Here is a 12,915-nt window from a genome sequence, read left to right as displayed (position 1 = left end):
ATAAAAATTCCTAAGACTTGCTTTTATTCCAAATGCCACTGCTGGTGAAATCACTGGGGAACACGTGCAAGGGCAGGTTTCACATGTGAAGAGTCAAGATGTCCTTACCAGGCAGAATTCAACACCAGGGCTATTATATATTGCCTGATCATATGCAAGAGTCTCAAAACATACTTCCCTGTCAAAGGAAACTTAATTGGAGAGTGTATCAGGCATAGAAATAATACTTTAAGATCTGCTGTGGGTCTGACAGTACAGCCATTTCTTACAGAGTCCTTTGAATAAGACTTTTTCACACTAAAAATATTGCTGTGCTGAATTTTTACCATGGCTTAGTGTTGTCTTAGCTAGCACAAGTTCTAACGTCATTACAGTGCAAGGATTTCACATCCCCAGAGCTCCATACCGCCTCGATGTTCCTCGCAGGCAGCTCCTCCAAGCACTGACTGTTCCTGGTCCTTGCAGCAGCCATCTGACCCCAGATCCCACCAATCCACTCTTTTATACCACTTGTTCTTATTGCCTACAGGTGTGGCCTGTTAAGATCAGACCTGCTTCTAATCTTTAGTAACTGGTCCAGCTGCAACTCATTGGGGGATAAGATTACCTTCTATACCACCTTCATTCACCCACACTGTATCCCCCTACATTAGTGTGTGGCATAGAAAATAGTTGATTTTAAGATATTTAGCTGTTATGTTGGTGGCCTCACCTACACAACTAACACTTGTGCAAGCACTGTGGTAGACCCCCAAAGATTTTGGTATGTGCTTTGGCATATTGCTAAGCTTAAAATGGACTTGATCCTCAGTGGTGGTGGTAGGTGGAGAAGGCTGACATTGACCCTGGGACTTCCAGCAGAATGACTAAGGAGGAGTGCTGCACAGGGTATTGCCACTTGAGCCAAGGTTTAGGTTTAACCCTTCCTGTGACACTCCCAACTCATCACACTGAATCCAGCCGTGGTTTAGTCCAGGAGCTGAACAACAGGCTGCTCAAAGGCCCATACATCCGGGGTGGAGGGAACATCTGAGCTGTGAGACCAGTTTGTCCAAGGTCTGTGATTTCAGTGTCTGCAATTATTCACTGGCAGCATCCCAACTTGCTTTTTAGCACCAGAACTTGTGTGCTGTTTGAAAAAGACTATTTCTCTGTAATTTGTTCTTCTATTGGACTGAACTTAATAAGATTGCTATATACTCATGTTAGGCAAACCAGGAAATTCATATCAAGTACCACTTAGTGTATTTGCATTTGAAAGAGGCAAGCATTATGCTAATTAAATGCATGTGCAATGCTGAAGTAATTCCTTGACTTTTTGCATAAAAAGTCTCCAAATGAAAGAAGTGTCACTTGGGGATGCAATGTTCAATACATTTCCAGCAGCTGATCCATGTTAGGAGAGTTGCTGATACCTCTGAGATATACTGCTTATACACAACATTAATTCCAAAATATGCAAACATCAAATATACTGAATAATATTCATGAGTTGATTGCATGTCATGTGCTCAGTAGTAGCTGAACTTGTAGTAACAGTGTTCTTCATTTGATTCAAGCTTTTCCAGCATGTGCAGGAAGGAAGTGTAAGATCCACATCAAAATAAACTTCCCTGTAACAGTTTAGAGGAAGTACACGTGCTTGAATATGTATGCACACACTGTGTAATACACAGTGTACTGCACTTCTGAGTCACACATCTCACTGAACAATAGCATTGTGACAGACCATTTCAGCCATCATTCCTGCTAATCTTATGGTGAGTGCACACACAGCATATTTGGGGCCTCAGGTATGACTCTTTACAGAGCAGAAAAGCAGATTATTTTCGATCCCATTCTTTGTGACAAAAAAGCAAAAAAAGAGAGCATTTTTGTCTCAGAACTTTTACTTTTTATAAGAAAGAGCAACCAATGCAGTCCTGAGGCACTGAAAGAATCAAATAATAGATTCCCATTAGAGATACATTAGTTTTCTGTAAATGGGGCTTTCTTCTCAAGTTGTTTTTGGGCTTTTTTAGTAGTCTAGTCCCAAAGATGATGATATTTACCAGTACAATTCACTGTTAAACTTTCATTTGTATTCAAAAGTGCACGTATCACTTGCTAAAACAGAAAAATGCACAAACCATCAGATGTTTCATTATCATAGTGGTTCCCACATCCAAGTGAGTTCATGTTGACTATTTTCAATAGTGGTATACTTGTCATCAGTTTACCTGTTAAATGGGTAAGACAACATAGTTACGGTCTTTTGATTCTTTTTATCTTCCTGTGAGCTGCTTTATTATACATCTTTGATAATTTTACAGTTACTGATTGGGAAATGTCATGTGTAGTTAACAGTGAATTTATTTTGTACAGGAATACTAGCAATAAATGTTCTCTTTACTGCAATTCAAGATAGAAACCATGAAAATTGCTGAGCTTTTAATAAAACTAGTTCTTAATGAAACACTAAGTGTCATGGGGAGCTGTTTAGTTTATGTAACTTTTCGTGCATTGGCGACTCCCTGGCTCCGCAGAGTGCGCACCCGCACAACCGGAAACACTGGACAGAGACCAAACAGAGTGCTGACTGATTCACAAATAGCACTGAACTACTCAGACAGTTCCTCTCAATACTAAACCTTGATTTCCTCATTCCCCAATGGTATTTCCACCAGAAAGAAATAATGTTGAGAAGGCCACGGACATTCCCTTTCCACGGGAGCTGCGGCGGGTGCTGAAGACCGTCGGCAGGAATGGCAGGAGCAACGCTGCGCCCTGAGCAGCCCCGCACCGCCCCCGCCGGGCCGGGCCGAGCCCCCGGACCGCACCGAGCCCCCGCACCGCACAGAGCCCCCGCACCGCACCGAGCCCCCGAACCGCACCGAGCCCCCGCTCTGGCTCCGGCCGGGCCCGGCCCCGCACCGCTCTGGCTCCGCACCGCACCGGCCGGGCCCAGCCCCGCACTGTGGGGCCGCTCGCTCGCGGGGCCGCGGCGCCCCCGTGCGGGGAAGGGGAGGAGGACGGGTAAGGGGAAGCTCCGCTCCCGGCGGGGCTCTGGCTCCGGCGATGGCTCAAGACACCGCCCCCGGGCCGCCTCTGCCCGGCCCCGCCGCCTCGCTGGGCCATGGCGGCGGCGCGGCTCTGCCTGTGCCTGTTCCTGTGCCTGCTGCGGCTGCCCCGTGATGCCTTCGCGGCCGGCCCGGCGGCGGCGGGGCCCAGAGCTGGGCGCGGGCCCGGGGGTTCGTTCTGGCGGCGGGGGCTGGGCTGGGCTGGGGGGAGCGGCCGGCGGGAGCCCGGGGCCGAGGGGCTCTGTGTGACCCGAGGGGCCCGGTGTGTCCCCAGGGTCTCGCTGTGTCCCCAGGGTCTCGCTGTGTTTCTGGGGAGGCTGCGGCTTCACCCGCCGGCGGCGAGTGGGTCCTGCGCCCGTCGAGCCCCCAGTGCAGTCCGCCGCCTTGAAGAGGGCGTTTTGAAAAGACGTGTGTCATCAATTAAAGAAAAATAGTTTTATCTGTTGGAAGCAGAATTATACAGGACTGCAGTGTTGTTAACCCGTGTAACACCCTTTCCGAAGCTTTCAGGCCATGGAATTCGGTAGTAGGTAGACCTATAAAATACTTCTTTATTTTGCACGACCCTACTTTTGCCAACTGCAAGGACTTACCGTGTGCAGCACCTGGAGAAAATACCATGGGGGCAAGCAATGAAATAGGAAGCGATTGAAAACCACTGTATTTCTGTCTCGGCCAAATAAGAATTTCTGTCTTTGAAGAATTAATCCCATTGTTTACATTCCCTTACAAATATATTCTTGCTCATTTAATTTAATTTTATTTTTGTCTTCACATGTGTTTAAGGGTTAAAAACTGATAAATCAGCATAAAGTAACCACACAGGTTAATTTATTTCTAATTCTGTTTCTTCATAGATGGCATGAATGTCTTGTTTATAATTGTGGATGATCTGCGTCCTGTGTTGGGCTGTTATGGAGATAAGCTTGTGAAATCTCCCAACATTGATCAACTTGCTTCTCAAAGTATGGTGTTCAGCAATGCATATGCCCAGGTGAGATAAATGACTTAAACATGTTTTCTCTATGCAAAATAATTACTGGTTTTATCACAGTAGGTGTTAGGCAGGCCACTGGAAAAAGCAAGTATTTATTAACTTGAAGTATTTTCAGTAGAAAATAAATGATTGGGCTGAACTGCAGTGTGTGAACCTATCTTTACTAAGGTGAGAAAAATGAAAACAGGGCATTTAAATTATGGTATTTGTATAGCCCTTGGAGGAGTAGATTGCCACTCAAATGTTTTCACTGTTTGCAGCCAAGTGCTGCTTAAAAATGCCATTTTACTAAATTAAAAATCTTTTTCTACTGCTTACAAAAGATTATGTTTTACTTTTTAATCTTTTGAGGGAATCACTTCTATAGACTGTTATAAAGGGGCAGTTTGTGTGGTAAGCATCACTCTAAAATAGAGGACTGAAAATGTCACTAATTGCTCTTCACTTGAATACTCTGTATAGGATGTCTACATTCCCAAGTTCTTCTCTGCTGAGAAATTAGAACTTTGGGTCTAATTCCAGCCCAAAGCAGTAACTCTTGGGTTTTGTCAGTCTGAAGCAGAATTGGTCAGACCTTTGGACCATAACCTGGACCTCCTGTGTTTATCCTTTCTTTATTCTTAAGGCAGTCCAGATAAACTAGACTTCTGGCTTTTATCAGCACAGTCCACCTGCCACTGCTGCTTAATTCTGTGTGATGTGAGCAGCCAGATTTCAAAAGCACTGCCTTTATGGAACTTGACTTGCATTTTTAAAAGCTTGCAGTTTGGAATTGATATGCTTAATAAGGATGGTGTTCATTCCAGCCTGAAGTGATATGAAACTCGTTCCCTGTGATTCCTGAGCTTTCAGGTGGTTGTGGCACAGCTATTGATGCCTTGAGAGGCTCCCATGGAACAGAGGCTAGACAGTATTGAAGGAATAAAGTAGGTATTTATTAAAAAGGCATTCAAAGGATACACCTTGGGCAGTACAAGAGCTCAGCTGCGGCTACACCCAAGATGGACAATGGGTCATGAGTTTTTACACTTTTCTAAGTTTTGGTCCATTTACATATTGAGGTTAGTTGTCCAATTACAGCTTCAGGTTATGAAGTCTCATCCTCCCAGTCTGCTCTCCTCAATTTGCTGTTGTTTATACTTTTTGGGCCTGGAGCTGCAATGGTGTCCTTGGCTCTCAGACTGGAAAAGGATTGTTTTGTCTGACTAAACTGTGAAGAGAACTTGCTAACACTTTATATGGAGTTCAGAGTTATATACTAATGCAGTGCAGAATCTGAAAAATATGAAAGCTAAAACTTAAGGCATCACTATGCCCGAATTAATTTGTGCATGTGTTTTGCTTTTTGTTCCAAATGTCTCTCCTCGGTTGCCTTTCTCCCCAGCAAGCCCTGTGTGCTCCCAGCAGAGTGTCGTTTCTCACTGGCCGCAGGCCTGACACCACCCGGCTCTATGATTTCTACTCCTACTGGAGAGTCCATGCAGGAAACTATTCCACCATGCCCCAGTATTTCAAGGAAAATGGCTATGTGACCCTGTCTGTGGGGAAAGTTTTTCATCCTGGTATGGTTTGAATTGCCATTTGCTTGATGTGTATAGTCTCACAAACTTACATGAGTATTGATGTGTGATTCTCGTCTATATTCAGAACCTAAATCATAATCATAAACCAGATTTTACAGTGGTTGTCATTAAGTCTTAAGGCATTAGAGATGAATGTATTAGATGACTTTTATCTAATGGATGTTTTCACATCTTGTCTGGGAATTGTGGGAATAAATGTCTAACATTCTAAAAATACATCTGGAAGTTAGGTATCTGCTGAAAATGAAATTACTTATTGGCTTAGTTGTGCCTGTACATGCTTCATGTTTTCTAATAGGCTGTGAGTCTGGGTCAGGACTTGTAGAATGTATGACTAATGCTTCAAGTTCAGTAGGAAATTAGTTCACTAGTTAAAAAGCAATAACACTACTGAGTTGAAAAATATTGTAATACTGATCCTCTTTTTGGCAGTTCCTTATCCTAGAAATAAACTTGTGTGGATAGTTTCAGTATGTGTTTCAGTTTATAGTAAAGCTAATTAAGGATGTGCATGAAGACTGTTATTAATCCTGGATGTTTTATTAATTTTTTTTGTTTGGTTTAGTTTTTGGTTTTTTGGGTTTTTTTGTTGGTGTTCCCTGAAGTAAGGTTCTTCAACAGGCTCAACTCTCCCTCACTAGTGCAAGGTGTATTTTGGGGAAAAATATAATTTTGACTTTTATTTCTTGATTAAATTTTCCTCAGTTGCCAAAGATTCATTTGAAATGTTTTTTATTTAACATATTTGAAAAAAAACCCCAACAATTGAAGACAAGTTAAACTAGTGTCTGAGCTTTTCCTGGTTCAGTGAACTATTAAAGCATTTTTAATATCTTTATCCATTTCAGGGGTTTCATCCAATTACAGTGATGACTATCCCTACAGTTGGTCCATTCCACCCTTTCATCCTTCAGCTGAAAAGCATGAGAATGATAAGGTAAGTATGGGGCCCTCCAACAGAGAAGGGTGTTCAAGATATAACCAAGTTCTTTGTATCAAGGACAGGCTGTGCCCTCTGGGTTTTGAGGCTGCACCTTGTGCAGGAAAACAAGTAACCACTTCAATGCTTAGTTTCTGTGCTTTCCAAAAGAAGGCCTAGATTATCAGATGTGTGTTTTGTCAGTCAGCCCATCCTGCAGATGTTTTAAGTATTTCTAAATTGGTATTTGGAAACTTCAGTTACTGAGATATAAGCAAGAATGATTCTTATTTGTGTCTAGTTCATGAGTTCCTTTATCTGAAAAGTGTGGTTGTCAACTTGCACCTGCAACTGATCTGGCTTTGCTTTAGTTAGTGACAAAACATTGTCAGTAGTCTTGGTAAAGTTAATGTGATAAAGAGCTCAGGACTGAGTGAGCAGGGGCCATAAGTAAAATAATATTTAAATAACGTGAAACTTTACTGATCCAGTTTTCTAGAATGTTTGTTACTCTTAAGTGTGACACAAAAGAGCCTGGTTATCTTTATGCAAACATTGCATTAGCATCATGTGTGCTGGAGTCTGTACACTGCCCAGCAGGAGCTGCAGTCACGGGGGTACAGACAGCCTTGGCAGTGCTTTGGTCTTGGGTTTACTGCTGGAAAAAGACTGGTTTTAACAGCAGCAGCATTTGCATCCATGACATAAAGAGAAGCAGGTTCATTTAGCAACCCTCCCAAACACCCTGCTGAGGCCACTGTTTAGACTGATTTATCTCTCTTCACTGATTGCACATCAGCCACTGCTGCCATTTGCTCAGAAACTAAGTCAGTAGCTTCCAGGCAGCTTTCTCTGAACTCTTGGGATCAGAAGGAACTAAAATGTATGTATATATAGGAGGACCAAATGCTGCTGCATTTCCATTAGATCAGGGATTCTATTAATCATGGAAGCTGTGGCTTTTGACCTGTGTGACTACATTTAATCTACCCAGCTTTAGAGAGGATTTCTGCATTTTCATAGGCATGGAAGTTGCATTCTTTTGTTGGTAGAAACAAATTGGTTTTGAAGTTACAGAGCAGAGGATTCTGTCTTCGTATTTACCAGAAGTTACTGAACTAATTTTTTTTTCTTTTGTGAAGACTTGTAGGGGAAAAGATGGAAAACTTCACGCAAACTTGGTGTGCCCAGTGAATGTGACAGAAATGCCTGGGGGGACTCTGCCTGACATTCAGAGCACTGAGGCGGCCATACACTTACTGAACATCATGAAAACCACCAGGCAAAAGTTCTTCCTGGCTGTTGGTTACCACAAGCCACACATCCCACTGAGGTACCCACAGGTGAGGACACTGGAACCTGCAGGAAAGGGAACTTAGACAAATGATGTGTTTGTTTTTAAAAGCTGTTCCCACAAATGCTTTATTGCTGTTTCCTGAAAGCAAGTTGGAAACCAGCCTTGGTTTGGTGTATTCAGGAGTCACCTGTGATGTATTTCAGAACATTTAATGACAATGAATTGTGACTCCTCAGCCAAAAGCCAGGCTTCTGCCACCATGATGGTGACTGCTATTGCATGGAGATGGGCTTCAGCTTGATGGAGTATGACATAATGAGGCCTTACAAGATCTTGTATTTCATTCTCTGTTTGACTTGGTGGCAAAACTACTGATTTCAAAGTGGTATTGGACCTTTTATTGCAGTGTTGTTTTGAGATACAGGAAACTAGGTTTAGATATTTACTAACTCAGTATTTTTCAGGAATTGGTTGGGGATGTCTGGTATTGCTGTGTTTCACACTCTGGCAGAAGGAGAGTGAAGCCTTGTAAACTGTAATGTTAAAGGGTCCTGAAAGGGAAAGTGGTTGCTGTTTAAACACAAAATTCACATTATATGTTGGAGGTGAGGACAGTCATACACAGTGTATGTGTTTTGTCTTCTAAAGGAATTTCTCAAGTTGTACCCCTTGGAAAATATTACATTGGCCCCAGATCCCTGGGTGCCTAAGAAGCTACCTTCTGTGGCATACAACCCCTGGATGGATATCAGACAGAGGGATGATGTGGAAGCATTAAATGTTAGTTTCCCTTATGGAGCACTTCCAGATGATTTCCAGGTAAGCTGTCAATACAGTGCTCTGAAGTCAAACTGCCTTCACTTGTTCAAATGCAAGGGAAGTGTCAGCTGCCCTAGGATGCTCCCAGTTATTCAGCAACTGACCATTTGCAGTTATGAATACCCTGCCTTTGGGGCACTCCAACAGAGAAGGGTATTCAAGATACAAACAAATTCTTTGTATCAAGAACTGTCACCTCTCACTCTGTAGGCAAACCCTCACTGACTGCAGTTCAGGTTGCATGTGAGGGAATGTATGTAGCAGCTACCAATGCTGTTTGTGTTCATTATCTGAATCTATTTATCAGTTTCAAGCCAACACACAGTGTATCTTCTTTTGCAAGATCTTTCTTTACTCTCCAGTTCTTTTGCCAAAATTAGGTGCACTGGCTAGACCAAGAGATGCAGAATGGGTTGGTTTGCAGTGTTTTGCTTGAAAGCACTTCTGGAGGGTGGAATTTTCTAGCTGCCCCCTCCCAGTTTTTCTGGGACATTAATTAGGCTACAGACAATTAAAGCTTTGCAAGAAGAATCACTTAGTTCTTTTCCACAGCCACCCCCAGGTTCTGCTCTATGTGTCTGGGGAAAACCTTTTTTTTTTCTCTCCTGTTTTCTTGACCTGCAGCGGCGGATTCGTCAGAGTTACTATGCAGCAGTTTCCTATGTGGATGTGCAGATTGGCCTGCTTCTGAGTGCTTTGGATGATGCAGGACTCTCAAATAACACAATAGTAGTTTTTACTGCTGATCATGGTAAGCATTTAAATCTTTCTCGAGCTGACTGACAAGAACTTTATTGTGCAACTCAGTGCTGGGTTATTAATCCAGTGTGTGTTTCTGTAGTGTCAAGCAGAGCTGTCACACCTTGTACCTCTGGCTTGTCTGAGCCAGATTGAGGGGACTGGCTCTGGCTTCTGTGGCTGCACAGTTCTATCCCCACAGGCACTTTTAATCAGGTTGAGGATTTGCTGGTTAGGGATGAAGCTGCCTGCCAGGACACGGGGCTGAGCTTGCTGTATTCCCACCCCCTACCCAAGGAGTGACTCATGCTGGGAACTGTGCTCTAAGAGTACAGCCACCACTCCTCCCCCCTTACCATTTGTAGAAAGCCATCTGGTACAGTGGGTGACAGGCTTTCTCATTAACTGCTCAAGTGTGTTTTCTTTCACTTGTCATTGCTGCTTGCAGAGCATCTAAGCTGATAGGGATATGGTTCCCTCTCATAACTGAGATCCTGCACACTCTGGATGCTGGTGGTAAAAAACTTAATTTGAGCTGTGGGACAAATGCCTCAAGCATTTAATGCTTGTTTCAGTACTCTAATATTCATTAAAATAACCCTGTCATGATCCATTTGATTGTGGGATGGCTTAGCTGATTTAAACCAGTTAGGATGTGAATTAACTACATCAATTTAAAGTCACATTTATAGTTAATTTGGGTTGACTTCTGTGAGCATGTGTGTATAAAAAGCTCTTACAAGTTGCAGAGCAGTGGGATTAATACTTTTGGTATTAAAGTGACTCTAGATGTTCCTTCTGACTTGTTTGTAAACTGAGTTTTTCTTTTCCTTGCTTTGGATAACTGTAAACAGTTGGTGTTTCCAGTACCATGGCTGGCAAAGTGATCGAGAAAAAACATGTGTTAACATAGCTGTCACAGAGTTCCTTTGTCTTCCCCTAAAGTGAAGTTGGCAGTATATCTGCCTGGAAGGAAGTCATGTTGGCATCTCTTTCAAGAGGAAGAGGAGAGCTGAAAAGTTTTGTCTCTATTGCCTCCTCAGGGGTAGCATCCTGATATGGCAGTCTGGCATAGAGAGCAGCCTTGGCTCCAAGGGATGTTCAGCTACAGTGTTAACAGGAGCACTGGAGAGCTGGCAGCTGCCCAAGACTTAAATGAATGCTTTGTGGAATTGATCTGGAGACTCTTGCAGGCACTGTGACACACCCCAATTCCTCTTTTCTACTGTTTTAATGCTGATTTCCTAATTCTAATCTTGAGAATCTAGAAATGAGGAAGGGTGTAATTGTTTCTTTTATGAAAGAGTATCAAGTTGCAAGATTTAGGTGTCTGCTGAAATAGTTTTCATATTAGAGAAAAGTCTTATTACATCTAAATACAGATTATTTACCTTTTAATATAACCTTTATAACAGACTAGTGGCCTCAACAGTCAGAGTCAATTTTCAATGAAGAAGAAATCACTACTAGATTACAAACCAATGTCTGCTCTGAATTGTGTTCTTTGTCACCTAGGGTGGTCCCTGGGAGAACATGGTGAATGGGCAAAATACAGCAATTTTGATGTTGCTACCCGAGTGCCACTGATGTTTTATGTCCCAGGAATGACAACTTCCCCTGTCAGTCAAGGAGCAAGAGTCTTCCCCTACCTCGATCCTTTTAGCCATATTGGAGGCTCAGTACCTCAAGGTAAATTTCCAGGGCTTATTTTTTGTTTGCAGTGGGTGGATAGAGGTGGTTATGTGTCTCCAGGCACCTTGAGAATTTACTTTGTCTTTCTGAAGAGCACTTTTTCAAACTAATGGATATGATTATCTCTAAGGCTAATGGAGAAACATAAATGCAGTTTTCTTGTTAAAATGACATCATAAGTGCATGGACTGGCATCTTCACAGCTAACTGCCACTCCTTAATTGCCTTGATTTTGGTACCCCCAAAAATCCTGAACAGAGCACTTTGAATAAAACACCAGCTGAATTATTAGAAAAAGTTGTTGTCTAACTACCCGGTTCCATAACTTATATTTTGATATTATTTCTTTTAGGGCAGAGTAAAAAAGTGGTGGAGCTGGTGTCTCTGTTTCCAACACTTGCAGAGCTTGCTGGCCTGCAGGTCCCTCCTGTGTGCCCAAAGATGTCTTTTGGTGTTGTGCTGTGCACTGAGGGGAGAAGCATTGCCCACTATTTTAATATCTCTGAAGGAAAGGTGGAGCAAGGCAAGGAAGGCTGTGATGACACTGACAGGTGTTTTAATGAAGAACCTGTTGCTCTCAGCCAATATCCCCGGCCTGCAGACACTCCCCAGTGGAACTCTGACAAGCCAAGGCTGAAGGACATCAGGATCATGGGCTATTCCCTGCGGGCCATTGACTACAGGTACACTCTGTGGGTTCAGTTTGATCCCAGCAACTTCAGTGCTAACTTCAAGGATGTCCATGCAGGAGAGTTGTACATGATGGAGAATGACCCAAACCAGGATTATAACATCTATAACAATACTTCACATGGTTGGCTTTTCAAAAAAATGATTGACTTTCTAAAGCACTAGGGTTCAGAAACTTCTTTGTGCCTGTTCTTGCAACTGAATTAATGCTTCCTTCTTTTGTATAGAACCTTTCTGTTGTACAGAAAACATTTGGATTAAATAAAAATCCTGCTTATATCAAAACAAGCTATTGCCTTTGTTTTGTTACAGCCCTTACTGCACTGAAGGAGTCAGAGGGGACTTCTGTAGCTGTTTTCAAACACAAGCTTGTAACACTTCTGGAAAGGCCACACAGAGCATCAGGCCCATACTGTGAAACATCTCAGTGGTCTTCTGTAGCAAGTGAAGAATTAAATTTCATTATCTATGCTGAAACTGTTGGTGTGAAAGGTGGAAAACCAGAAACTTATATGTTTGAGTGGCTGTGTGGAGAATGTAAGTCATGGCACAAGTCCTGTCCCCTTTACCCAGGAACCTTGGGGCTGGAGTGGTCAGGCAGACAGTTGGTCATGGGAAGGGCTGAGGTGTTTGCTCTTATTAGCCTTACCTGTTACTATTGCCCAAAGAGAAACTTCATGTATTTTATTCAAATTTAATTATTCTAAATAAAAGCTTTAATTTGGAATTCATGCTTCTTATGATACAGCAGGAGAATCTGAATTTTTAATTAGTTAATGTGTGTGAAAGAGTGTTTTCATCACTGAAACACTAAATAATACTGGGGAGTTAAGGTAACACAACATGCTCTTCTGTAGATTTTCCTGAGGACTGGTCTAATGAGGCTCCACAGGTGAGAGGAGATGGAAACCTTTACCTTTTGGAGCTGGCTCTTAGCAGAACTGCTCAGTGTACTTGAGGTTGTCACATCCACTGACAGAGACCTGGATGTTTGCCTTCCTAGGTGCTAATGGGCTTGGCATTCTCTGTTTTGGACTAGGAGAGCTAAAAGCTGCTAGCTTTTAGCATTTCAATTTTTAGTGTGGCATTTAGCAACACAGGATGTGGAGCATTAGTTGTCC

The 12,915-nt window shown here is 42.7% G+C and overlaps 1 protein-coding gene across 2 annotated transcripts; it reads left to right on the top strand.

Annotated features, from left to right (window-relative positions):
- The first annotated feature begins 3,073 nt into the window (after nt 1–3,073).
- Nucleotides 3,074–12,082, top strand: IDS (iduronate 2-sulfatase). 2 transcript variants are annotated; one of them, XM_059859233.1, is made up of 9 exons: nt 3,074–3,230; nt 3,917–4,053; nt 5,441–5,618; nt 6,488–6,576; nt 7,701–7,901; nt 8,504–8,674; nt 9,299–9,425; nt 10,928–11,101; nt 11,457–12,082. In XM_059859233.1, exons 1-9 carry the CDS (start codon nt 3,116–3,118, stop codon nt 11,957–11,959), a joined length of 1,695 nt encoding a protein of 564 aa, XP_059715216.1. In that variant the 5' UTR covers nt 3,074–3,115; the 3' UTR covers nt 11,960–12,082. The 2 variants fall into 2 exon arrangements, with proteins under 2 accessions (XP_059715216.1, XP_059715217.1); XM_059859234.1 differs by lacking the exon at nt 3,074–3,230 and adding an exon at nt 3,558–3,585.
- The last annotated feature ends 833 nt before the right edge of the window (nt 12,083–12,915 follow it).

The sequence above is a fragment of the Haemorhous mexicanus genome, chromosome 14, assembly GCF_027477595.1.
Source record: "Haemorhous mexicanus isolate bHaeMex1 chromosome 14, bHaeMex1.pri, whole genome shotgun sequence".
NCBI lineage: Eukaryota > Metazoa > Chordata > Aves > Passeriformes > Fringillidae > Haemorhous > Haemorhous mexicanus.
This window is presented reverse-complemented; position numbering and strand designations above follow the sequence as displayed.

Excerpts from the sequence above, each read along its gene's own strand:
- IDS (XM_059859233.1), top strand. The coding sequence starts at position 3,116 with ATGGCGGCGGCGCGGCTCTGCCTGTGCCTGTTCCTGTGCCTGCTGCGG. Across the intron at positions 4,054-5,440 it reads TCAGCAATGCATATGCCCAG|CAAGCCCTGTGTGCTCCCAG; the intron begins GTGAGATAAATG and ends CTTTCTCCCCAG. Across the intron at positions 6,577-7,700 it reads AAAAGCATGAGAATGATAAG|ACTTGTAGGGGAAAAGATGG; the intron begins GTAAGTATGGGG and ends TCTTTTGTGAAG.